Here is a 24,402-nt window from a genome sequence, read left to right on the forward strand (position 1 = left end):
AACCATCCAGAAGCAATTTAAAAGCAGATTGCAATTTACAGCTGGAAAGCAGTTGGTGGTTAAATGAGGAGTTCATAGTGGAGCCTTTGCAAGTAGATGTCTGTGAAGAAATTAGAATAATTTAAATTCTGGAGTAAACATTTTTGACCTTCTAAATGGAAGCATCTGCAAGATTTCATTTAACTCATGAGTGGGGAAATTCTCAGCTGGTGTGAGTTAGTGTGGCTTCAGTGAAGCTGATGGTTTTATAACAGTTTACACCATCCACATTTCTTTCCTCAGATATTCATTTTTTTTTACATATGCATCTAAATGTAACAGCATCAATTTTGTATACTGATATCTTCTGAATAGAAAAATGCGTTTTACTTTATGAGAACCCTTATGGCTTCCTCTTTGAGTCCTCTGAGTAAGCATTGCAAAGGAAAAGATGCTCTTTAACTACAAGAAATATTCTGTAGATCAATATTCTAATACATATTGTTCCAAAGTGACGCCCTTCAAACAGGAAGGAATGAGAAGAAGCTTCAGAGACATCAGCGCTCAAAGACATTAGGGCAGAAAGCTGGATCAGAAGTTCACATGCATGCTAAAACTCAGATCACCTGCATTTACAGTGGTATAGACCACTTTACACATGTATTGGAGAGATTTTTTGAGGACATATCAGAAAACCTGTCTCAGTTTATCAGTCTTTTGCCTTTCTAGGCAAAAGCATGATCTAGACTAGACAGCCCCGCACCCTGTCCAGCCAATTCTTAAAAGTGTCCAGTGTTGGGGAATCCACCACTTCCCTGGGGAGATTATTCCAATGGCTGAAGGTTCTCATGTGAAAAATTTTCTTCTTATGCTGCCCTGGGTTCAGCTGTAACAGTTATTTTTCTCCTTCTTAGTAGCTGGTACAGTGCTGTGTCCAGTCAGGATCTCCCCAGGAGTGACTTGTGCCCATCACCCCTCATCTTTTCCATGGGACTCCTTGTAAAAGGGAGACTCCATCTTCTTTGTAGTCACCTTTTAAATACTGGAACATGGCATTGTGTGTTATATTATAATATGAATTTAATTAAACGACACAACTCATAAATGATGTTAGGATATTCTTGCCTTGGGGAAGAACTTCTAATAGGTGCGCAGCTTTCTCTCCCCTTCTAAAACAAAAAAAAAAAAAAAAAAAAGAGAACCAGTGCATATGTTTTGGCTAATGAAAATCAATGAGATTTGTGTGTTACACCTGCCTTGTAACTTAGAAAAGTTCCCCAGTTGCCTTTTCTGCATCTTTGGTACCTCAGTATGCTGTAAAATCCGATCTTGGCTAGTAGCTAGAAGAAGACTGTATCCTCACCACAGTGATCTGGGAAACTCTAAGTCAAAAATACACAGAAATAGAGAAATATTCAGTGTATATCTACAAATGAAAAAAAAGACCACCAACGCCAAGAAACTGCTGCCTGCATTCTCAAGAATGAAAAAGTTCTCCATTTTAGGCAACCTCTAATACCATTATAAATATAAATTCTACAGGCAGTTCTTTTTTTAGGGGAGATTAGATGCTAGCACGTCAGAAGTAAAATATTTCTCTACACACAAATCCTCCTTCTTGTGACAAGATAAAAGAAGAAACCACACACGGCTGATATTAAACACACCACTTAATTCACCAATTCACCACTCCATTTGAAGGCATTCAGATATTGTGATGATGTGGGCTGCCTAAAAAACATTAAATAGAAAAAGAGACTCTTCTTCAATCATTTACATACTCAGTTTTCGCAAGTTCCGCATTTCATTACTTAGTTTTAATTATGTACAGATCTAGATAAAACTTGCTTGGATCCAGGACAAGATTTGCACACCTCAGGTACTGATATCATGTCCAGCTCATGGTACGCTTGTATTTTATTGACTTTATTTACTATCTGGGATTGCAAGGATGTGGCTTACCCAGTTTCTGCATAGCTGTGATTATTTATGCTATACTGGAACCAATTACACTCACTGTGATCTGGTCACAATTTGGTAAGGTAATTAAAAACTGCTGAAAACAATTGTTTTATTTTAGGGGAACTTCTTGCCTGTAACATGCATTTATGAGCAGGTTATTTAGTGAATAACATTCTGGAACTGAGCAGTATTGTGGAGGCGCCGTGAAGAAAGCCTGTAATTCAGTGTTTCATTGCAAAGTGGCGAAACAGTGGGATCTTTCTGTCTTGTCCTTTCTCTGTGGTGACTAACCCTTTCTCCTTTGCTACTGCATAAATCAAAGGCCAGAAGACCTGAGCAGAAAAAGGGTATCTAAGCAACCTTTCTTTCCTCTTTTATGCAAAATTCTCTTTCTTTATTTTCAAGAAAAAATGAATTATTAAGAAGAAAAGGGAAGGTACAAATTTTCGTTCCATGGGAGGTGATTTCCTAGCAAAATTGAAGATGGAAAACAGGTGATTGCAGAACTTCCAATGTAGTTACTTTAGATAAATGCTAAAACCCAAAATAATTTATGGGAATAAACATAAAGTGTGGATGAAATCACTGAGCTGAGCAGAGACAGTAATTTACGATCACACCATGATCCTGAGACACTTCTTATCATTCTTTCTCTTTTGTTTTTAAAGTTATTTATTCTAAGATGTTTTCTTTAGCTCTTCCATAGAGGAAGCACACAGATTCTCTAAAAAATGTTTTCCTGATCCATCTCCCTAGTGGATACCTAGGATTTTCAGTGAGATTTAGTGTCTACTCACTTCTGCTAGAATAAATAGTTTAGCCTTTTCCTGACCCAAAATTAGTCTTCTTAACCTGTCAGGAGGAGACTGTGAATTGGTATGTTTAAACCTAACTTTCTGCTTAAAAGCACTGATGCAGCTTATATCTGCTGTTCAAAATGTTTTTTCTCTTAGCAGTAAGCTTCTCTTCATCACTTTTAAAAGGGCTATTGAACCTGTGCATGGTTTTTAAAGAGTGATGTTTTTCAACATTTAAAATAAAATATTAGGACAGATATATTTTTGAGCATCAGTTTACACCTTAATAAAACATTGTGATATTGAAGTTTTGAATAAACTGTAAATAATGGAACCACCTACCTAGGGGATGATGAAAATATAAAAGTATATCAAGGTTTGGTAGCTTTTGGATCAATAGATAATCTTTCCACCTGTCTCCTGGAGCCTAAATTACTTAATTAATGGCAGTAAGGATGTCTTGGTCAAGCAACATGTAATATGTTAGGAGACTGAGCTCTTCCAGGTATTTTGGTTTATATCTAGTGAAGCAAACACAGGGGAATATGTGAAAACAGCCGCCACAAAAGTTCTTACACAGTTCTAGGCATCATCATCATTACTACTATTGTTGTTGTTATTAAATTGAAACACTGATCTTCTAAATTATGAACTTTAAAGGAAAAGAGGAATTGCTCTCTCTAACATCACTCATTTAGCTGTAGTACATATTGCTTTTTGTCTGTGACATTACGTTGTAGGCCTGCAGTTGCTGCACTTTTTGTGTTATTTCTTGGCACTCCAACCCCTTCTTTAATAGGTTACTATTGTCAGCCATGTTCTTTGTCATTGATTATACTTTTTCAAAAATAATATGCTCAAAATAATGGGTTTGCATCTCACACAACTGTAAATAATCCTAACTTTCCAATACAATGATAGTCATTACCATAATATCTAAACCCTCTTTATAATAATAATTTTGGTAGTAGCAATTTTATCTGTTTCATGTGCTGAAATTTAAGCTCTACAATTTGGTATTTCAAATTATTCAAATCTAATGACACAGTTCCAGTCTGGAGCATCTTCTTCCCAGGTTGACTGTCTCATCCAAAATGTACTATGTCTTTAGGCTGATTGGCCTGATTGTCCATGTCTTGACTCTCTGATATTCTCTATGGTTGGAAACGAGTGTCCTGCTGAGTACCTCATGCAGACCAAGAGACTTCTGTAATGAGCAAGTCATGGGATATAAATGTCGTTAATGATTGTGAGATTTTTATTTTACTCCAACAATATAAACTGTGAACAGCTCATAAGGAGAAGAAAATGAGAGGAAAAAGGTCTGTTTTCAAAAGGAAGAACAGTGCTGTATCTTAGCAGAGATCATTCTAGCGGATGCTAGAATTTCTTACCATCCTTAAGTGCTTTTTGTTATTGTTTCATATCTCTTCCTTACTAAATGAAGTTGAAGTTCATTGTCTAACTAAGCACTTACCTTAAAATTATGCAACTTTAACTGTGAGGCTTTTTAGGCTTTGCTTAATATAAGGAAGGCAATGATTGTATTCTGTACTTGGTTTATTGTTCAAGTATTATTGTTAACAGTGTTTGTGACTGTAGGTGTTTTCTGTAGGTGTCATAGAACAGTACCTAGATTTCTTCCACTAACTGGACATGGGTGTGTTGAAAAACTACTCAACTTCTCATGCCAGGTGGCAAATCAAGCTTAAACATGCTCGTAAAATATAATCAGGGAGCTGGATCTTATGTTGTGTGATCTGGGAGGGAGGCTGCGGCCTTGGGGTAAAAGTGCAATGGAAGATGCATTCCTAACTGGGGGAGCGCCTGCAGAAATTAGCTCATCCTGATCAACTGAGGATAAATCCAACAGGCAGGGAAAAGCTCTGAGGAAGTTGGAATGGGACTAACGCAGATTGAGAGCATAGTTTGAAAGTATCTTGAGTAAAAACAGTATGCAAATGCTGTTAATGGTCACTAGAAATCAGGGGCCTGATTAATATATTCTCCTGTAGCAACGTTCTCCTCATTACACCATGAATAGACATAATTCTGTCCACAGGAACTCTGAATAGCAATATTTTGGCATTGAAGGAATTCTGTGCATTTCTCCTCCTTCTCCTTTTAACCCAATGCCAGCAGCAATTTTTGCTTCCTTTTTATCCCATCTCCAAAGTATCTTTCTTCCCTTTGAGGAAAAAGATTAACAGAGAAATGCTGTAAGGCTCTATACTAAGCTTTATGTTTTTTTCAGGAAACCACTGGATTCCTTTCTATCCCTTCTAGGAATGAAGGCCAGAAATTTATCGCAGAGCAACATTAATATAAGAGTATTTAAGGATTTAAATAAATAAACTTTAATAAACTTATATTTTCGGCACAGAACAGATGGTGTTTGACAGACCTGCCTGAAGCTATGTAACATCACATGCAATGCTATTTATTTTTCAATAATATGATTTACTAAACAAATTTCTACTTCTTTGAAATCAAACAGTGAAGAAGGGGTTTTGTGTACAGATGAAAAGGCAGTAGCCATTTTATAAGTAACAGGTTAAGGACACAAACTTCCTGGATAAGTAAAAATATTGTGGCATGGGAGAAGTGTCTTTTCAACTTCATCTGTATTCACATGTGTTAATAAAATATTTCCATTGAGAGAGCTCGACTGGATCTCTGCCCACTTGATTTAGTAGCCTCTTTTCCAGCACAGACTGGTTAATGCCATTTAGCATCTGAAACAGCATGTAGGCATGATTTGAGCGATTGCACAGAGCAGGGAGTTATTCAGTAAGCAATATAGAGCAGGCTTTTCTCTATTTTGGAGAGAGAAGGGGCTGGCCAGATGGATATTGACAGTCTATGTTGTGTGGCCTAAGGGTCACAGAAGGGTTTCCAGTTGTCTTGTGTTTCACAATAGGATGTACCTTAAGGGCCACTGTTTATGTAATTGAAAACTAGACTAAGAAACTTACAGGATAAATTTGAAGAGAGGCTTAGGAGAGATGTTAGATGTAGGCTACCCTAGCTATACTCTCAGTGTTAGTTTCCTCCTATGAGCAATAAAACCTGCTCAGGTTCAGAACCTGAATTACAAACTTGTAAGTCAATCTCAAAAATTCCACTTTTTTTCCAATTACTATTTAGGGAATGTCAGGAGCCTTTGCTCCTAAACAGTGCAGTTTATCAGATGCCTAATTTATTTAGTGTTATTGTATCCTGTAGCTGACTACACTGGAAGAAGTCCGAAGTTTCTATTCAGGACAATTTTCTGACCAACAATAATGGGTGCCAAGCATTAAGTGTTTGACCTTGTATGATGGTGGGAACACAAAATACATCTGCCCTGCATGAGATAAGTGAGGAATAGTTAACTAGTTGTTTTGCTCAAGAGCTGTAAAATACCATCCTGACCTAGCCTTAAGGGTCACAATGTTTGCTTTTTGATGATTCTCATTGTATTAGTATTCACTGCAATTTTCACACTTTAGCAAGCTATTACCTGATTTTCTTAGTAAATAATAAATAAATAAATAATCTTTGCCCTAGCAAAAAATGTCTTAAAACATTTTATGTGGTTATGTATCTTTCTAAACCAATGCATTAAAGGTTAAAAAATGAGAAGGAAGAGAAAAAATTAAACAATATTAAAGAAATCTAATTTTTTGACTGGGAAAATAAAACATCCCAGAACACTAATGTCACCAAAGTTACTTGGCTCAGCCAGTACGCAGCACACAGCCAAAGTAAACTAAAGTTTTCTTAGAATATAGCTTTGTAGTCTAACACATTAGGAAACTGAGACCAGCTCATCTGGCACTCCCCGTTGTACCATTTCAACAGTTAGGAGAGTCTTCCTATACCAGACTTGTCAGCCTCGTTTTTATTGTGAAATTTCAGCTTGAAAAACTGTAGATCGTGGGCACATACGACAGCTGCTGTCCTGGACAAAATACCAGGGTCTGAATTCAGGACATCTAAAACTAAAAGCATGTGCTGACATTGCTTAGGCTGAAGAGCTGCAGTTCTTTAGCTGGGGACCAGAAGAACTCGGTCAAAGGATGAACACAAGAAAAGTGAGATAAAAATATCAGCGGGTTACACAGATGCCTCCTCTTGTATCATGGCAAATGCTCTCTCTGTTTTCTGGTGTCAATTTGTACAATTAACTCCAGAATTTGTAATAGATTCTTTTCAAAAACCTAAGAGGTAAATTTATGGTTTTTATGTTTGAATTTCCAAATTAAAAAAAGGGGATGGGTTTTACAGATTTCTAAATGATGTATAGGCCTCGTGTCATAATTAGAAGTACAGACAGTAATAGAAAGCAGGCGTTCTCTGGAATGAATGCTTAAATCAGAAGACTAGAACACAGGCCACTTGCCAACGCGGCCATGTAGAGCTGATAACAGTGCTGTACATTTGTGAAATCATTATTGAAAGGGTATGTTTAATCCCCATCCCACCCCAAAACTGACTTCTCAATAGTTTCCAGAAACATATGCTATTAGGCTCAGCTGGAAATAGAAAATTGCTCTTAATCATATGCAAGGAACAATTCTAAATAGGAGTACTTGAAAACAGCATTGGGAAGGAAAGAGTATTGCCAAAAGAATGGCAGATCATTTTGATTCTTGATGAAAAGCTATCAAACAGAGTTCAGTGTGGTTAGAGATGTGACAAATCTTTAGAGAAGCAGTTTTCTCCTAAGAGAAAGGTAATACAGCTAACAAAGTCACTTAATGCTTTTTGTACCATTGAACCTAAAAAATATGGGATTTTCTTTCATTGGTTGTGAGCCACAAAAAAGATTTTTTTTCCCCCTTTTTAATCTTTGTGAGGATTTTTGCTTTGAGACTTCCTGCAGGAAAGTCTTTTAAGTGGAATTCTTCTTTATACTGCACTTAATGTCTGCCAATATGAGTCCTGTTACAGCTGTAGGGATGATTTTCCTTCTGTCCTCAAGCTGTGTTGCTGCTTATTATCATGTTTAACATTCCCAGTGCCTGGCAGGATGGAGATTAGAAACTCTTAATATTCGTTTTATAGTGAAAGGTCTTGCCAGATTTTTGGAGTACAGGCTATAATATATGTACATAATTTATTGGTGGAAAAGTTCTGAACTCCCCAGTGAGTCACCTTAAGCTTTCTTCTTATCATTTTAGGATTGGTTTAAAATAATCTGCTATGCTCCCCGCACATAAACATGTTAAAAACATTACATTGGAAATAACAACCTGATGGAAGCAAACAAGAAGAGATGCACAGATTTTCTTTTATAAATCTGTACTGTTGGTTTGGGTTTTTTTGTTAAAGTGTGTATTTTCTGGATTATTTTTCTCTAACTCCAAAATTTCATTTTTAACAGACTGGAAGGAAGGAGAAGGGAGACCCACTCAACATTGCTATTGACAAGATGACCAAGAAAACACGAGACCTTCGAAGACAGGTGACATATGCCTTTTATAATGCTTCTTGATTTTCCAAGGAAGCCATTGCTTTTCAACTTCAGACTGTTTTTACCACCTGTAGAGGTATAAAGAATTTATGTCCTTATTTAGAAATGACACTACATTACACATGACATTAAGCAAAGGAGTAGTATTTCCTGAGCCGGAAACAAGGGAGACTGAAACATATTCCAAGTATAGCCCCCAGTGGTCTCAATATGTGGGAGGGTAGGCAGATTGGCCAGACCTTCACTGCCTTTGCAGCCCAGCAACCCAACTCATAAAAACACCGGCATATGTGCTTATTTGTAGTTATTTGAATACTCTCATGAAATAACAGGAACGATGAGCAGAATATGGAAGAGTTTGTAAGAGCAGAATATTTTCAAAGAAAAATTCTAAGGTTTCGTATTAAATAAAGAAAGATCCTATGAAGATAAGAAGAAAGTTAAAAAATAGGTTGCCCAAAGAGGTGGAAGGTGCCCCAACCCTGCAAACATTCAAGCCCAAGTTGGATGGAGCACTGAACACCCCAATCTAGTTGATGTCCCAGCTCATTGCAGGCAGGTTCGACTAGAGGACTTTTAAAGGTCCCTTCCAACCCAGTGATTCTGTGAGTAACTGTAAAGCACAGTTTAAACCATAAAGGTTGACTTTCTTGTATTACATTTATCATTGTGTTTGGAAAGAAGACTGAAAGATTTGTTCAGAAAGTTTGAGTCAGAAAAGAAGGGAGATTGGCAAACACAGGGGAGATATCATAGAGATATAGAAAGATATCCTCTATAGGTTTCTCTACCTACCTTGCCAATGAAAGATTACCTCTGTGAAAATGATCTAAAATCTTTAAATCCACAAGACCACGTAAGGACTTAAATGTATCTTCAGATCCCTATTTGCAACACGATAGTTTCAGAAAGAGTGGCCCCTATAGGCATTTTGAAATCACTGCTCCACACTGCTAAAACCCAGCTCATTTCTTCTCTTCCTTAACTCTCAGCAAATGTGTTTAGGATCATATTCTCAGAGCTTATTTCTCCAAATAAAAAAAGATATTGCAATGGACTTGCAGACAATATGAATCATTGTCTCTCCTATATAAAGCCTAGAATCACATCTGTTGCTTAGCTAATCACAGAAGAAAGATCTCTGCTGTTCTGACCTCCAAATTTGTGGGATCCTAGGTTCTACAGCGGAGCTCGTACCATGTGTTGCCTCCCACCTCTGTTCTTATTGCTTGAAGGAAGTAGCAGACTAACACATGAGTTGCTGTTCTGTGTGAGGCTCTCAGCAGTTGCCTGAATTACTCATCTCTAAAGCCAAATTTACTCTGAAACGTGATATAAAAATGGCACCTTTCTTAATAAACTGTCTGCTTCTCATGTATTCAGCCCCAAGGGTGTTGAATTCAATCTCAGAAAGGTTGGAACTCTTTATGTGGGTAAAGTGAAGCAAATATATAATAGTTTCCTGCTTGGAGATGAAGCTTTTAATATAGTTTCTGATGTTTATGAAAGTTAATCACATAGGTATAATGTTTATTAAATTGTGGTAGTTGCTAGTAAACTAATCAAGATCAGATCTTAATTGTGCTAGGTTTTGCACAAGCATAGAGGAAGATGGAGTCTCTGCTTTCATTAGTGTGTATTCTGACTATAAATCATTGTTCTTTAGAATCATAATCAGTGTTCTGCTTCATCAAATGCGTAATCAACAGTATACATTTGTGTGTCTCTCCAGACCTGCCTATACACCCCCTTGCTAAATTTCAGAATGTGAGGATGTCAGCGAGGGCTTAGTTTAATGCCTGGGGAGAGAGGCTTGAAGATTAAGAAGAAATGAACCACAGTTGAGATTGCAGCGTTATGCTATTTCAGTCTTTCTATTTTGGGCTAAATCATGGGAGAGACAACCAACTTTGAATACCATAATGCCTTTTGTTTTTAATGAATCCCTTTTCAAGCTTGCTTGTCAGATTTAGGAAGCTTAATGTTACCATCATAAAACAATCTACAAAATATGTTTTGGTAATGAAGAAGGTATATATATTTCATTTGGTAGTCAGGCTCCATTGCAAAGCTTCAGTAGTCAACCATCTAAGACTAATTTTTCTTTCACTCCCCAGGTTACATAGTTCTTTATTTCTGAGATTTTATTCGATTATCTACAGAACACACAGACATGTGAAATGATTGTGGATGGGATACAAGGTGCTAAAATTCCATTTCACAATTTACAGTCACATCAATATTTCCTATTCTAATGGAATTACATCTTTTATACTCATCATTTAACCTCTCATGGGCACTGGAAAACTATTATGGACACCTAATTATGTGTTAATATAAACTGCCAGTAAGAACATCAACCTAAGTCAGTCTGAACAAGTTCTTGGAAGTAGACAAGTCTCACCAGCCCATAGCTTACTGCTGCCATTTCTTACTTGATTTTGAACAACTTGGAAAAAGCAGAGAGTTCTGTGTCTGATAACAAGTTGTGCCAATTGGCAGGATTTGGGGTCTTTTTTCCCCCGGTACACAAGTCTGTCATAAAAAAAAATAAAGGGAAAAAACACAAACCTAAAAGCTAAACAAAGCATACCTCATTGTGTAATACAGGAAGCTATACCAGCAGCAGGGTGCTTGTTGATGGCAGTTATTTTCTTTGCTTGTTTTACCTCTATAGGGAAAAAAAGATACTAACCATATAGTTTAAATACTACAGCTAATCATAAAGCAGCACGCATACACAGGATTTCCAGCATTGCAGCTCTAGTGTGACATTGAAGCAAAGATAAGCAGGAAGGACACACCAAAGAGTTTGGCTAACACACAGACTGGATGCCTAGTGAGGACCAACATGGTTTATAGATCATTTGGAGTTGTATGAGCAGGGCATCAGCTGTTCTGCTGTCACCACCACTGGTGGCCCACCTGTTAGTGCTGCTGCCTCCTGCCCTCATGCCATCGTCTCTTTGCCTTGTGTCCTGTTCCAGTTGATCAGCTGAGCTTGTTCAGGCTGTATTAGCCAGTCGGTTTCCCTGCAAGGTATAATAACCAAAGCCATTAGTTTTCTCTTAAAAAGCAGATATCTGTACTTCTATTCATTTTTAACACAGAGCAGCCTGCCTGCAGTATTCTTCACAGTCGATTGAAATCAAATAATTCTTCATTCTTGTCCATTCAAGCCAGACTAATACTTCATATGCCTCCAAGTGGAAGAAACTGGAAGATTCTTTACTAGTGATTCTCAATTTATGCTGGAAATGATGCTCTCATATAGCTGTTAAGGACAATTCATCAACCTCCTGGTTGGTTTATGTCATTACTAGAGCTAGTTAGAAATACTGTATGAAATAAATACTCAATAGAAAAGTTTCACTTTATTTGAAACTGAAAAATATCAGGAATTATCCAGAACTTGAAATTTGAAAAAAAAATTTTTAAAAGCCTGACATTTAAAATTCACACTTAGATTTTTTTCAGTAATTTTAATTTTTTTATTTTGAAAAATTAGTTGTTTATCTTAGCTTAGCATTACACATATAAAAGTAAATAGAAATAGAAATATTTGTTATGAGTATAAATAAATATTGAAAATTAAAACCAAATTCTCAGAATTTTCAAGAAAGTTTTATGTTGTTTTAAGGCATTTTGATGATTTGAAATTTTCAGGTTTCATTCTAATTTACAATAAAGTAAAAACTAAAAAATTTTTCTTACAGTGGATTTCTGTCTCTCCTTGCTGTTTTAGGCAACAAAACTTTATTGTAAAATATATTAATAGGACCTGCAAAGTAGAAAGTCCAGAAATAACTGCATTACCAGTTGCATTTTGCTAAATACTTTGAATGTTTAAACTGATGTCCTGTGCTGTTGTTTTAATGGATTGAATGTCTAACAGAAATTAATACTATTGTTAGATATCTAAGTCTAAGTGTGCAGTGTCAAAAGGTCTTTTTTCGTGTCTGATTCTTGTTTAGTGGCCTTAGACAATGTGTTGTTGGGTGCAGTACAGTTCAACCTGTTGAACAAATACCACAAAAAGCAAAACAACATCAGCATCCTATTATTAGCTATACACAGTTCGTAGCTGGGGCAGTGATTTTAAATATGGAAAGCTGTCATTATTTCTGGACTCTAAGAACTGTGCTTGTTCTCATGGATAGATGAATTCCTCACACCATTCTCTGAGGCAAAACATTCTGATCTACCATTTCTTTTTTGTCAAAAAATGTCCTCTTCTCAGACTGCCTTTTCCAGACAACATCCTACAAATCTCTGAGGAATACATATTTTGTAGTCACCGGACTGAAAAACAGAATCGCAAACAGCTGAAGTAATGAAGCCTTTCTTTGCATAGCATTTTACTGCCTCTATAGGGCTTTCTGTAGCAATAATCTCAGGTCCTTCCTTACGATCTCTGATTTTCAAGTTTATTTCTGATTTATTCTTATTTTCTCACATCCATCCTTCTCCTCACTGCTGCTTCCTCATCTGCTGTAGCTCCCTTGCAGGGTGGTTGGTGGGATGCAGGAAGATGTGAGACTGGTTTTAGCATCTGCTCTGCCAACTGGCCAGCTGGTACCCACATGGTGGTCAGACAGCTGGTACCTATGTTGGTACACTGGCCAGCCAGCTACTGGCTTCAAATAACAAATTTCCCTCCATAGGACTCTAATTCAGGTCACTGTTCCCCTACCCAGACAATTTTTAATTGAACTCAAACTATTTAGCATCCTCAAGACTTTTTCTGTCTCTCAGATTGTTTTAAAGTTGGCCAACAGATTAAAATGTATTTAAAAGAACTGGGCAGAATTTCTGTAATAAGCCTCATTTCCTCAGAAAACCAGTCCAGAGACAAAAGCCTTTATGATCAAGACTATGGTATGGTATCCTTCAATATGCTCTCTACAGTGACTTGTGTTCCTATGTGATTTTCTAAGAATGGGTTTCAGGTGTAGCTGTGGTTTGTCCTCGTCATTGGTTGTTTAATCTCAGCTACTTTGTAGGCTGAAAGCTGGAGGATAGGCACTTCCATGATTTCTGTATAGGTTTGGATGATTTCTCTCCCTCTTTCTTACAAATATTGATGGAGGTTAGGGTATTGATTACTTCTTCTGAGTGTCTGCTTTTTCCCAATAGCCACTAGTAGCACCCTATTACTGGTGACACAGTTTTGGGTACTCAGGATCAGGTTCAGCCATTTAGGCATCAACTAATATTCATAATTCCTGTGCTAGCATGTCTTTCTACAAGCCACACATTCAGACTTGTTCAGTTACACTTTGCAGCAGCCAAATTATATATATATATATGTCATATTTGCCCTTTTTATACCTCTAATCAATTCTTTATGTATCATGTACTTAGTACATCCTTTCACATCACCCTTATGTATTTTTGATTGGTCATTTACATACCTTTGTAAGACACCTGGTGGACTATACATATGGTGTTCAGTAGTCTGTTATCAGTCATATCCTCTAGCATACCTCCTTTCAATTGCACAGCTACAATTACTATGCTCCTTGCCTTTTGTCCTTGATAGTACTGTTTCAGTAGCTATACAAGACTATAAGTCACACTTTCAAAAGTTAAAGGTTGATGAGACAAACGTCTCCTGTAATTTATTTATATATTTGTAATTATGCAAATTTGATAAAAGAAAGATCTTGGGGAGAACTTCTTGATCATACTCAGTTTTTACTTACTTCATAGGTCTCTGAAAGTACTTACAATTCCATATACTTTCTCTCATATGGGTTACAACAGTTTGAATTAAATAACAGGCTTCATAATGTTCTTTGGCTTATTTGTCATATCTTTTCTTCCTAGCTCTTGAGAGGCAGCATATCTCCATTTTCTCTTTATATCAGTCACTTCCACATAGATTAAGTTGTATCACTGCTGTTTATGAAGGCTATTTGCGGTAAACCCAAAAATGTTTAGCACTTTGAAACCTGCCAAAAATTGGCATAGACTCTAGAGAGACTCTCAGAATAAAAGACATTAATATTAGCTCATATGATTAGACTAAGGGGACACCTAAAACTGAAAAAAATGTGTTCCATTGGAATACATTTGTATCACAGCTAACCCATACAATGCAAATTGTATTGTGGCTAGGCACTTACATAATAATGATTTCAGGTTTTGGACTTAAATCTCTCTCCAAGTATATGCAGAGCTTGCTTCTTTGCAGTATGTGAATGCTTTGAGGAAGACATGGGACCCCCTCCAAAAGAGGAAATTTTATCATCATCCTTTTGCAGCCAAGGTACTGTCACATATACAGACCAGATGACTTGTCAAGTGCTGTATGGAGGGCCAGTGGCACCTATGAATTAAACCTTGCTGCCCTGAATCATAATATACTGAATTAATTTTTGTGTTTATCCTTTCTCCCTTCTACAATTCTCTGTGAAGACAAGCAAGAGTTACTGTCCAGTCTTAGAAGATTAATCTGAAACACAGAAAAGTGAAGTTGCTTCTGAAGGTGACTCTGCCTTAACTTAGGTGTTCTGTTTGTACCAACTGTAGGAGGTACACAGCATCTGTACATTACAATATAAGCCCAAGGGAAGTATGAGTGCTCAGAAAGCAAAACAAAACCAAGATCTTCAGAAGAAAACAGTAACTCAATTCTGATCAAACTTAATAGATATTAAATAACCAACTTATTTCAGCTTCTTTGAGAAGCTGATCAGCACACCGAAAGAAATAAAAACTCATATTGAAGGGATAGGGAGGGGATGGAGAATCCTGAGAATTCACACCAGCTGATGTCAACTTAGGAAGTTGGGTGATAGTATAAGGAAGCTGGTTTTCCTTTAATCTCCTACATGATCAAGAGAGAGCTCACCTTCAGAAGACAGTTTGGGCTTTCAAGGATGCATTTAGCAGAAACTCTTTCTTCTTTATGTGTAGAGACTTATGAAGAATCCGCTTCCTAATTTAGGTGCCATAAAGATAGGAGCCTAAAGATAGGTTTATGTGGATAGTCCTTTTACTTTCAAGCTATAAAACCAATCAACACTGCAACAATAGGTGTATTTCTAGGAGGGCTGGGGAAACAAATTCTGCTTCTCATTAATGTAAAATTAAGTTCTGAAGTTGCAGACAAGGCCCTAGTTAAGGTTTTAAATCCGAAGGTGACTTTTCTTATTCAAGATCTGTATAATTTAAGGAGGGCTAAAAACAGAGACAGAACAGGCCATGGACCTTACTAGCTTGCGTAACACTTTAAGAATTTGTGAGAGGGGTTATACAGCATTTTGAAGATGCAAATCCTGTGCAAGTGTTAAGGAGTAGCAGAATATCCAAGAAGGTTGTAACTTCAAAGTTCAGTCTTGCGTGAATGTTTACTGAAGTTTTATTTTGAGAAGGCAAATTTGAGCAAGGTCATACTTAAATAGATGACCCACAGGAGTCTTCCTAAGGTTGTGCTATATTGTCATAGCAGGGGGTTGGAACTAGATGATCTTCAAGGTCCCTTCCAACCTAAACCAGCCTATGATGTATCAGTTGTTCCCAAGAGAAAACACAGTGCGATTCATCATATTGCCCCATTCTGCTGCATGAAAATGCTTCTTGTCAAAACATTGGCATTTTTTAAAGTGAGCCAGTCATAAGTCAGTCTAAATGTCTTTGAACCTAAGGCCATCTGTGGCCTTAGAAACTCATCATCTATTAACTTGTTCCTCATTACGTTATGGCTTCACCTGCAGTGACTCTTCTGCTCTTGATTATGGAAATCTGGAAGCTGGCTTTCTGAAAGCAGTCCGTCAAATGCTAATACAGATTTATTTCTGTGCCAGCACTGCATGTGTATTTCTTGTATTCGCTTAATATGGGTGCACTGTGTTGCGTGTTCATCCGTGCTTCTTCAGTGGGTTTCTCTAGCATCTTGTACAAAGGTATTAGATGGGAGTCATGGGTAATACTGGCTTATAAAGCAGAGATAATAAAGCTCCACTTTATCAAGTCCTCTATTCTTTCAGCTTTCACTGAGTTCATAGACACTCCTTAAAACCACGTAAGTAGACTTACTCTGAATTTCACCAGCTTGGATTGAAAGAACTGTAAGCCGTGAGGTTGCTGTTCAGTAGAGCAACCACTTTTTGTCTGCTCTATTGGTAGATCAACCTGTGTATTTACTGTAGCAATGGATTTTTAGAAAAATGTCTACAAATCTGATCTGAAAAGCTTAGATGCAATGAACTGTTATTTAAATTGCAGATAATCGTGATTTTGACTTGAACTTATTTGAATGTACATGTCTTCATGTCCCTCAAAATATATTTCTTCTAGATGTTTATCACTGTGACATTGAGGTTTTTATGGTGCTCAGAAGTGCTTCAGAGGAAATGGAGAGTGTTTTAATACTGCTGATTTACTCTTTCAGGTCTGCAGTAATTTCCTTACTGCCTAATTATAAGGCTCAGTTTAATTTACTCTACACATAATGTTTACTGATGCACATATGGTGCTGTATTTCAGGAAACTAGACCCGTATCAGGTAGTTTTGTGTAAGGCTACAGTGTGTAACATTTTCATCAAATGAAGGCAACTTTGATCTGCAACATAATACTTAAGATGGATTATTTTTGTCTGGCAAAATCCAAAGAGTGTAATAGCTATAACTGTTTTCCTTTTTGAAACAGGAACACAACTGAATGTTGTGAGCACAGAGGGTTGGCCGTTCAAAGTGGCTCGTGAGGAATTAGGAAGCAAAACTCAGTAACAGCTATATTGTGTTAGATTACTGCAGATAGTTTGTCTATTATTCCTCAAATAATGAGTCTTCATAAAAGCTCACAACAAATCTTTGTCCTTACTCCAGGAGCTTTAGAAGATGCATAGCTCTGCAATCACTGCAGAGGAGTAAGTATGGAGGTTTAAACTTTTTTTAATGAAGGTCACTGTAAATGTGGGAGAAGCTCAACCACAAAAACCTCAAAACTATTACAAAACATTTGTTGATAATAATTTTACATAAAGAAGCTTTCCCCACTCTGTAATGTCAGCTAGAGAATGACCTGTAGTCACATCAGGTAAAAAAACTTATAGAAGTTTGGACTCAGAACGACAGCTTCAAATTTTGATGTTAATTATCAGTGATGCAGTAGCATGAGGTAGGGAGCACTATAAATGGCAAACAGTCTTTTTCCAAAGGCTTCTATAATTCTGTCCTATTAATGCATTTATGAGCAATGGCGAAGAACATAAAATATAATTTCCAGCTGGGATTTCAATATTGCATTTTTTTCTTAATTGACATTATTTTTGTTCAGTAACGCTATTTCTGAAGTATTATTAAATTGCATTAATGTTACTTGTTATGAAGCAACCAGAAATATAAAATGTTTTGGCTTCAGGTTTTGACTTGCAGAAATGGCTTCAAAAGAGAAGAAAACAAAATAAAAATAAATCAAGAATAAATCAAGAAAACCCCCAGTAAAACAAACCCAAGGAAAAAAAAACAAACCTGGCTGAGATCTCACTGCAGGAAGGGCTTTTTTGAAAGTATGGGTGATGATTGATGGTGTCAGATATCAATCATCTCTGTCCGTGGGGCAGGATCAGTTTGTGACTTTGAGTGACTTTTGGAAAGGATCATGAGAAATTCATTTCTGCAGAACACAACAGTTTTTAACCTTGTTTCAGCCACTGTCTGGACCTCCAATAGATAGGCCTACCAAAGACAGCTGTTATCAGCTTTCATTGGGGTTAGATCTCTTGGTATTAGAGAAGCTGATGATAATATTTAGTCTACCAGCCTGTTCATGCAGCTGAGGTAGGTGGAAATGCAAGTGGCACATGTGCAGCACTTACCCTATTAACCCTTAAAGCTTATTGGACCTAATTGGTTTTAAGTAAAGATAATTTCATTAAGGGTTTTCATAGTCAACTTCCTTCCCATTTGTGACCAAATAGCTATTTAACCTCTCCAAAACAATTTTGTCCCTAATTATTCTTTTTTATTACTTATAAAAAACCATAAAGCTCCAAAGCCACTCTAGTTGATTTAAATATCATTTCAAGAGAACCTGAGACAATACACGAAGATCCACAATGTGTTGCAGTTCTTGCTTTAATCCGTGAATGTTTAATCCATGATTTGTATTCCTCCTTATTACCCTCCTCTTTGTCACACTTCTTTTGCATTGGACCCTCCAGACTTGCAGTCTTGGTGACATTTGTGACACTATACAGTCAGTTTTCACAAACTGCTGGAGTTTTTTCTTCTCTGCTGGAGTAACATCCTACAATCTTTGCCTTCTTTGTTCCTACATGTAATATCTTGTTCTTCATCCTTCCATACTCTCCCTGTCACAACTGTACCCTCACAGGTCATACAGAATGTGAAAATCACTGTCTTTCACTTCTTAATTATTTTGACTTCACAAATTCTTTCCACCAACTCTTCAGTCCCTATCTGTTTTTCTCTCCTGTTTTTCCATCAGCTTTTGGTGGCAATCTTTGTGCTGTCCTCTCCTTTTAATGCTCTTAAAAATATCTGGTACTATCCCAGCTTTCCAATCAGCATTGGGATTTTATTGTTCTATCCAAACAGGAAACAAGACAGACTTCTTGTCCTGACAGTATTCATATGTTTGGGGGGGGGGGTATGTGGATGTCTGGCTCCCAAGGTTATACATATTTCTCTGGTTTTATGTAACCTCACTAATGTTGTTAGCAAGCCAGAGGCTTGCTCTTGCTGAAAAATATTGTATTTTAAAAGGCAGTATAAAATTTCTAAGTCATAAAACTTGATAAACCACTCCCCTACTCTCCCCACCCCCCAAAAAAAAACATTAAATCAATGGGGATAAAATACCTAAGTACATGGTACCTAGGTGGTTCTGTGCTTCTGCATATATTGTTTTGAAGAATCCTTTGTAGTGACCTATGACTAGGAGGAATGTTTTTTCATATATGTCTTACAGTCTTTCAAATTTCTGGCCAAAAATTGAAACTCCAACTTGCTTTCCATTAGTAAATTCATCTCTAGTCTTTTCCTGACTAGGGATTTTTGTCTTTAGAGAGAAGAAAACTTACACACACAGAAAAATATATGAAGAACTATGATCAGTCTTTGTATTATAACAGCATTTCTTCCTGAGTTTTTGTCTTAGCTCAAATCTTAAACACTTAATAATGGAATATGCTTAGGTAGTATATTCCAGAAATCTGCAGTTTGGATGTCCAAATGCAATGCATGCTTTCAATGTTAATCTTTTTGCTGTTTAATCTCCAAGACATAATTGATGGCATTACCATCCGCATCCTCCAGTCTGTCATTTTTTGGTCACATCTACAGAGGTTCTAGTGTGCAGAATTGACCAAACCTTTCTCTTTAGCACTAAACTGCAGTAGCTTCTTATGGTCACTGTCTTGTCTCCAGAACTGAATTTTGCAGCATATTGGAGGAGAGACACTTTAACTGCAGTGGAAAAGGCTTTATTTTCCTCTCTTTCAATTAAATTAACACCTGTTTGGGAGTGCTCTGCAGGTACAAACTGGAGTTGGGTTCAGCTTGTAATGCACTTGCAATAGCAAATGGTGAATAAGGTGCTCCTTGGTAAACTTTTGTTACAGATAGCTTTATACTGCCAGTCTTTATAAAGTTTAACAATCTGTTAGAGTCATTAATCTCCTGCTGTGACTTCACCTTCCAGTGTCAGGATTAGACATTTAATTCCTACTAGACTGTTAGTAGCACTGAGACATTTTGGTTCTAAAATTGTTATATAGCCACGGAAAACATCATTTCAGTGGGCAGTTTAACCTCTCTGAGCTCAATTATAGCTGTGAACTGACAATGATAGAACAGCTCTAAATAATGCTTAGAACAGTAGAACACGATGCTATCAAAAACAGCAACTGACTCTGCACCATAAACTGACTAAATTGACTGAACTGGAAAGACATAAAATCTGCCTTGTGCTACACCATTCATACTTCTAAAAATATTTGCTGGTCTTGATGTTTTCCTTTTATATCTTTATGCTGGGCTGGCAAACCTATTATTCTTGTAGCTATATGTTAATTAATAACATTTTCTCCATGACAAAATGAATTAAGCGAGACCTTTATTTAATGTGCTTTCTCCTCTAACAAATGGAGTTTCATGTAGTGGAAACTACCCACACCTTTGAAGTCACCTCTAGCTTAAAAAATCAGTGGGGGGAAAAAAACCCTAAAGCATTGTCTTATGAGTAATAGTTTGTGTCATAATATTTACATCAGAATGCAGGTTAAATTAAGGCATTGCAAAGCCATTTGTTAATATATGTATATGCACAAGGTTTCATGCTGGTTTTAGAATAAAACTCAATGTGGGTTTGCTGCATGCTTTATGACCATTTAAATTCAAGTCACAGGCTTCTCCCATTCCCTTCTAAACTGATGTTACTTCTACAAAACAGTAAAATCTCTGGATGCATAAGCCATCACTTTGGCTGGACTTTGTTGCAGTATGCAAAGGAACATATAAGATTAGTTTTCCAGTAGTTATTTACCTTGATGAATAGCCCTATTTGGATCAAATAGACTGGTAATGGTGAGCTAATACTTTTAAATGTCTTGTGTTATTAATATTACCTTGTCATGTATCCATTTGAGCTGTTGAATGAATGTCTTATGTTCATACTCCTGTCACATTTAACAAATGATTTTGTCAACTCATTCTTTATCGCTTGTGGTGAAGGACAGCAAAATTTGTGGTCTCCTGCGTATATAAAAACCATTTACTGTACCTTTCAACTTCAATGCAAGGGCATCCTAGAACTCAGATAACCAATTTCTAAAGAAATTATAATGCGTGTTTACAAGAGGGGTCAGAAATATGCTACTGACATCTATGATTAACACAGCAAAGGGAAATAGAGTTTGTTAATTTTGTATTTATCAAACGTGACAGTCAGAATTCCGGGTTTTTTCAGCTGCTGCAACTGTGAAGCTCAGAAGGCAACATAGAGTTACCATTAGAAACAAGATAGCCATTTTATTCATTCATTTTGATTCGGATATAACTCTACTGTATATGTACAATTGTAAACCACAAATTGCTGGTTAGCTGATGCTCTTACTGTCCTTTTTATTGATTTCTGATATGTGGTTGTAGATGGAAGATAGTACTGAGGAAAATGAGCTGCGTCCTTAAACATCATGAGACTTTTCTCACTGTTCCATGGGCATATTGTTATAATCAGATCTATTATACCACATTAACCTTGATTAAAAATTGAACTGCTTGTTCATTGAACACAACCCTTTGAAACAGGTACCTCTTTATGGAATGATATAAACAGGAAAATGTCAGTGTTCCTTTAACACTTTATCAGTGCAGGGGACAGCAGGTTTTATTGACATGTATTGAACTTGAGCAATTGGATTGGTTGGGGTTTTTTGGTTTGGTGGTTTTGTTTTGTTTTGTTTTATGGTTTTTTTGGGGGTTTTTTTAAGGCTTTTTCCCTGAGAATGAGAGGGAAACTACATGTTTTTTTAAAAAAACCTTTGTGTGAAAATGCTACCATTAGGCCTATTTTGGTACAATGGGCTTCAGAAAATCTAACTAGGTACCAAAGTGGAGCAGTTTCGCAGCAAGTGTTGGGAGATGGACATCTACACAGGGAGATAAAGCAAGCATGAGACAAACCCTCTCTGGCAGTACCTTTCCTTCAATGCTGACTATAGATGAAACCTTTCATTTAGTAGGGAATGATTGATACACATAGTGATTGGGAATCTATCAGCCACATAATGCAGAGTGCTGTGCTGGTGCCCTGTTCTCTCATACTTCACATCTTACTGTATTTTCTTTTTCTTTTTGTGCAATGCTTTGATATATTTGGAGCAATATTAGTGTTTATCTTTGTACCAAGATGGTAGTTATGAAAACTATTCATGGGTCAGGATCTCATTGTATAAGATGCTATGCAAAATCCACACATCCAAAGGACAGCGTGAAAGAGGTTTTAATATAAGAATAAAATAAGAGTCAGCACATGGATATTTGCAGATTGCGAGAAAAAGAGAGTACAAGGTGACAATGTGATAGGTAGGAGCAACCACACACCAGCTTCCTAACTGTTGGCAGGTCTCTTTGATATGTTCTTCTATTCTTTTGTCTCTTCCCCCCATTTTTATGGATCACTGTGTTAGCTATTCTGAGTGCCTTTAATCATTCTGAAAGGGCAAAAATACTTTCCAGGTAGAATCTGAGTAGAATTAATTTTGAAGGGCGATTGAGAATTGCTTAATACATTGGCAGCTTTAGTTGTAATAGAAATAAAAGAAATACCTCATGCAAACACATATATGCTATTTTGCTTGGCTTGTTTTTACTGCACCACTGGGGGATTGAATGGAAATATTCAAAGTTACCTTTCTCCTTATTCAGAGCTGACAATTGCTGCTGTCAAACAGCAAATGCATCTTGGATCATGTATTTACAGTGCCTAGCAATATACTGTTTTTCAGTATGATTACATATTATGATGACACCTTGTCTAGATAGAGCTTTCTTGTCTGGACTGCAAAATAGAGGAAATTGCCTTTTTTGATGTTTCATCTAACTAAAAATGCATGATTTAAGGAGACTAATGGCTAGCCAGACCTCCAGGCTGAATACCTCCCAGCTTGTGTTTCAGTTTGCAGTTTTTCATTCTTAACCAAATAGCTGGACAAAATATGCTAAAAATGTTTCTGGTCCATAATCCTACAGAGCAATTAAGCTTCCAGGAAGAATTACTTAGAATTTTAGGCATCTTTCTGGCTGTCTTTCCAATTTTGGTGAAGTTTGACATTAATTAGTGATTATTAGCAAGGTAGAGAAGAAGTTCTAACATCATGCTGACATTAATATTGTTTCAAACAGATGTTTTTATGAAATAACAGGTGTTTAATCTTCAGTAACTTGTAGGGTTGTGTTTTTTTCCTTTGGAATAAATTGTAGTATGTTTTCTAATCTGCATGGAAAATGGCTTAGGAAGGTTTTTTGTTTATACCTGTTGGAGGTACTTGAAAGCGAATATGAAACTCAAGGCATGTGCTAAACAAAATACTCATTATTGCATAGAATACTGTTCAGTGCAGGAATTAGAGAAGGCTTAGAAATATTCAGGCTAATATTTTTAATGGCTGCTTGAAGTTAAGCTCCTTAATCCATATTTGGCTTTTAAGTGAGCTGAACTGTTTTTTAAAGTAGTGTGCAGCTTTCAATTCTCATCAATTTGCAATGTATTACGTGGGTAATCACCGTCATCTTATATAGATCCACTCAGTCCAGAAGGATTAGATGTATGTCAGCACGAGTCTTGGGAGGGTTTTGCAGAGGAAAGGAAGAAAGAAAGAAAAGAAAGAAAGAAAAGAAAGACCCAAGCTCCTATACAGTGCTGTGAGATGTAACACATCAATGCTTAAATATAAGTAGCCCATGAACACAGTGAGAATGTGTATTGGTAATTCTCCTTTCATTTACTGGTCTGCTTTTTTTTTTGTCACAGCTACGGAAGGCAGTAATGGATCATATATCAGATTCATTCCTGGAGACCAATGTCCCATTACTGGTTCTCATTGAGGCTGCAAAAAGCGGTAATGAGAAAGAAGTGAAGGAGTATGCTCAGGTCTTCCGTGAACACGCCAACAAGTTAGTTGAGGTAAGTGACCTTATTGATACAGCTAGATTTCCATCTTGCCTCTCTAGGAGAGGCAAGAAAAATCATATACTAGCTGAAATGTAAGAGGTAGCATTTCTGGAACATAGGTTTCAGGAGTTTTGGTCAACTGTATCCCAGTGATTTCACAGCAAATGTCTAGATGACTGGCAAAGGGAAGCATGTGCTTTATTTTAGTAGTTCATTAAAGCAATTGAGCATGTTAAAACTGCTGTTTCCGGTATTTTGTCAAAAATCACAAGCACAAGCAGTAAATTTCAGTTCAGCTTTACTAACAGCATGATGGATCTTATTCCCTATTAAGTAAAAAGACAAATAGCTGCTTCACCGGCCAGTACTATATCTGGTACTGGCCAAAGGCTGCTCTAGACTTAACAGCTTGTCGTCTGAACTAAAATATAGAGAAAGCATAGCCTTATGCTATGCTTTTTTATTCTTGAAAGGTCTGTATTACATGTGTATATATATGTATATATTTATATTCTCTTTCTGTAAAAATGTACTCTGTAAAGTTAACAAACAATAATTT

At 36.8% G+C, this 24,402-nt stretch overlaps 1 protein-coding gene across 2 annotated transcripts in view; it reads left to right on the plus strand.

The window, feature by feature from the left end:
* CTNNA2 (catenin alpha 2) overlaps nt 1-24,402 on the plus strand; it is a 500,115-nt gene that overhangs the window by 376,608 nt on the left and 99,105 nt on the right. For both annotated transcript variants that reach the window (XM_030491748.1, XM_030491749.1), the window contains exons 8-9: nt 8,107-8,187; nt 23,703-23,855. In XM_030491748.1, the coding sequence (XP_030347608.1) occupies nt 8,107-8,187; nt 23,703-23,855 (234 nt within the window). The remainder of the gene's footprint in view (nt 1-8,106; nt 8,188-23,702; nt 23,856-24,402) is intronic.

Source organism: Strigops habroptila, chromosome 7, assembly GCF_004027225.2.
Source record: "Strigops habroptila isolate Jane chromosome 7, bStrHab1.2.pri, whole genome shotgun sequence".
NCBI lineage: Eukaryota > Metazoa > Chordata > Aves > Psittaciformes > Psittacidae > Strigops > Strigops habroptila.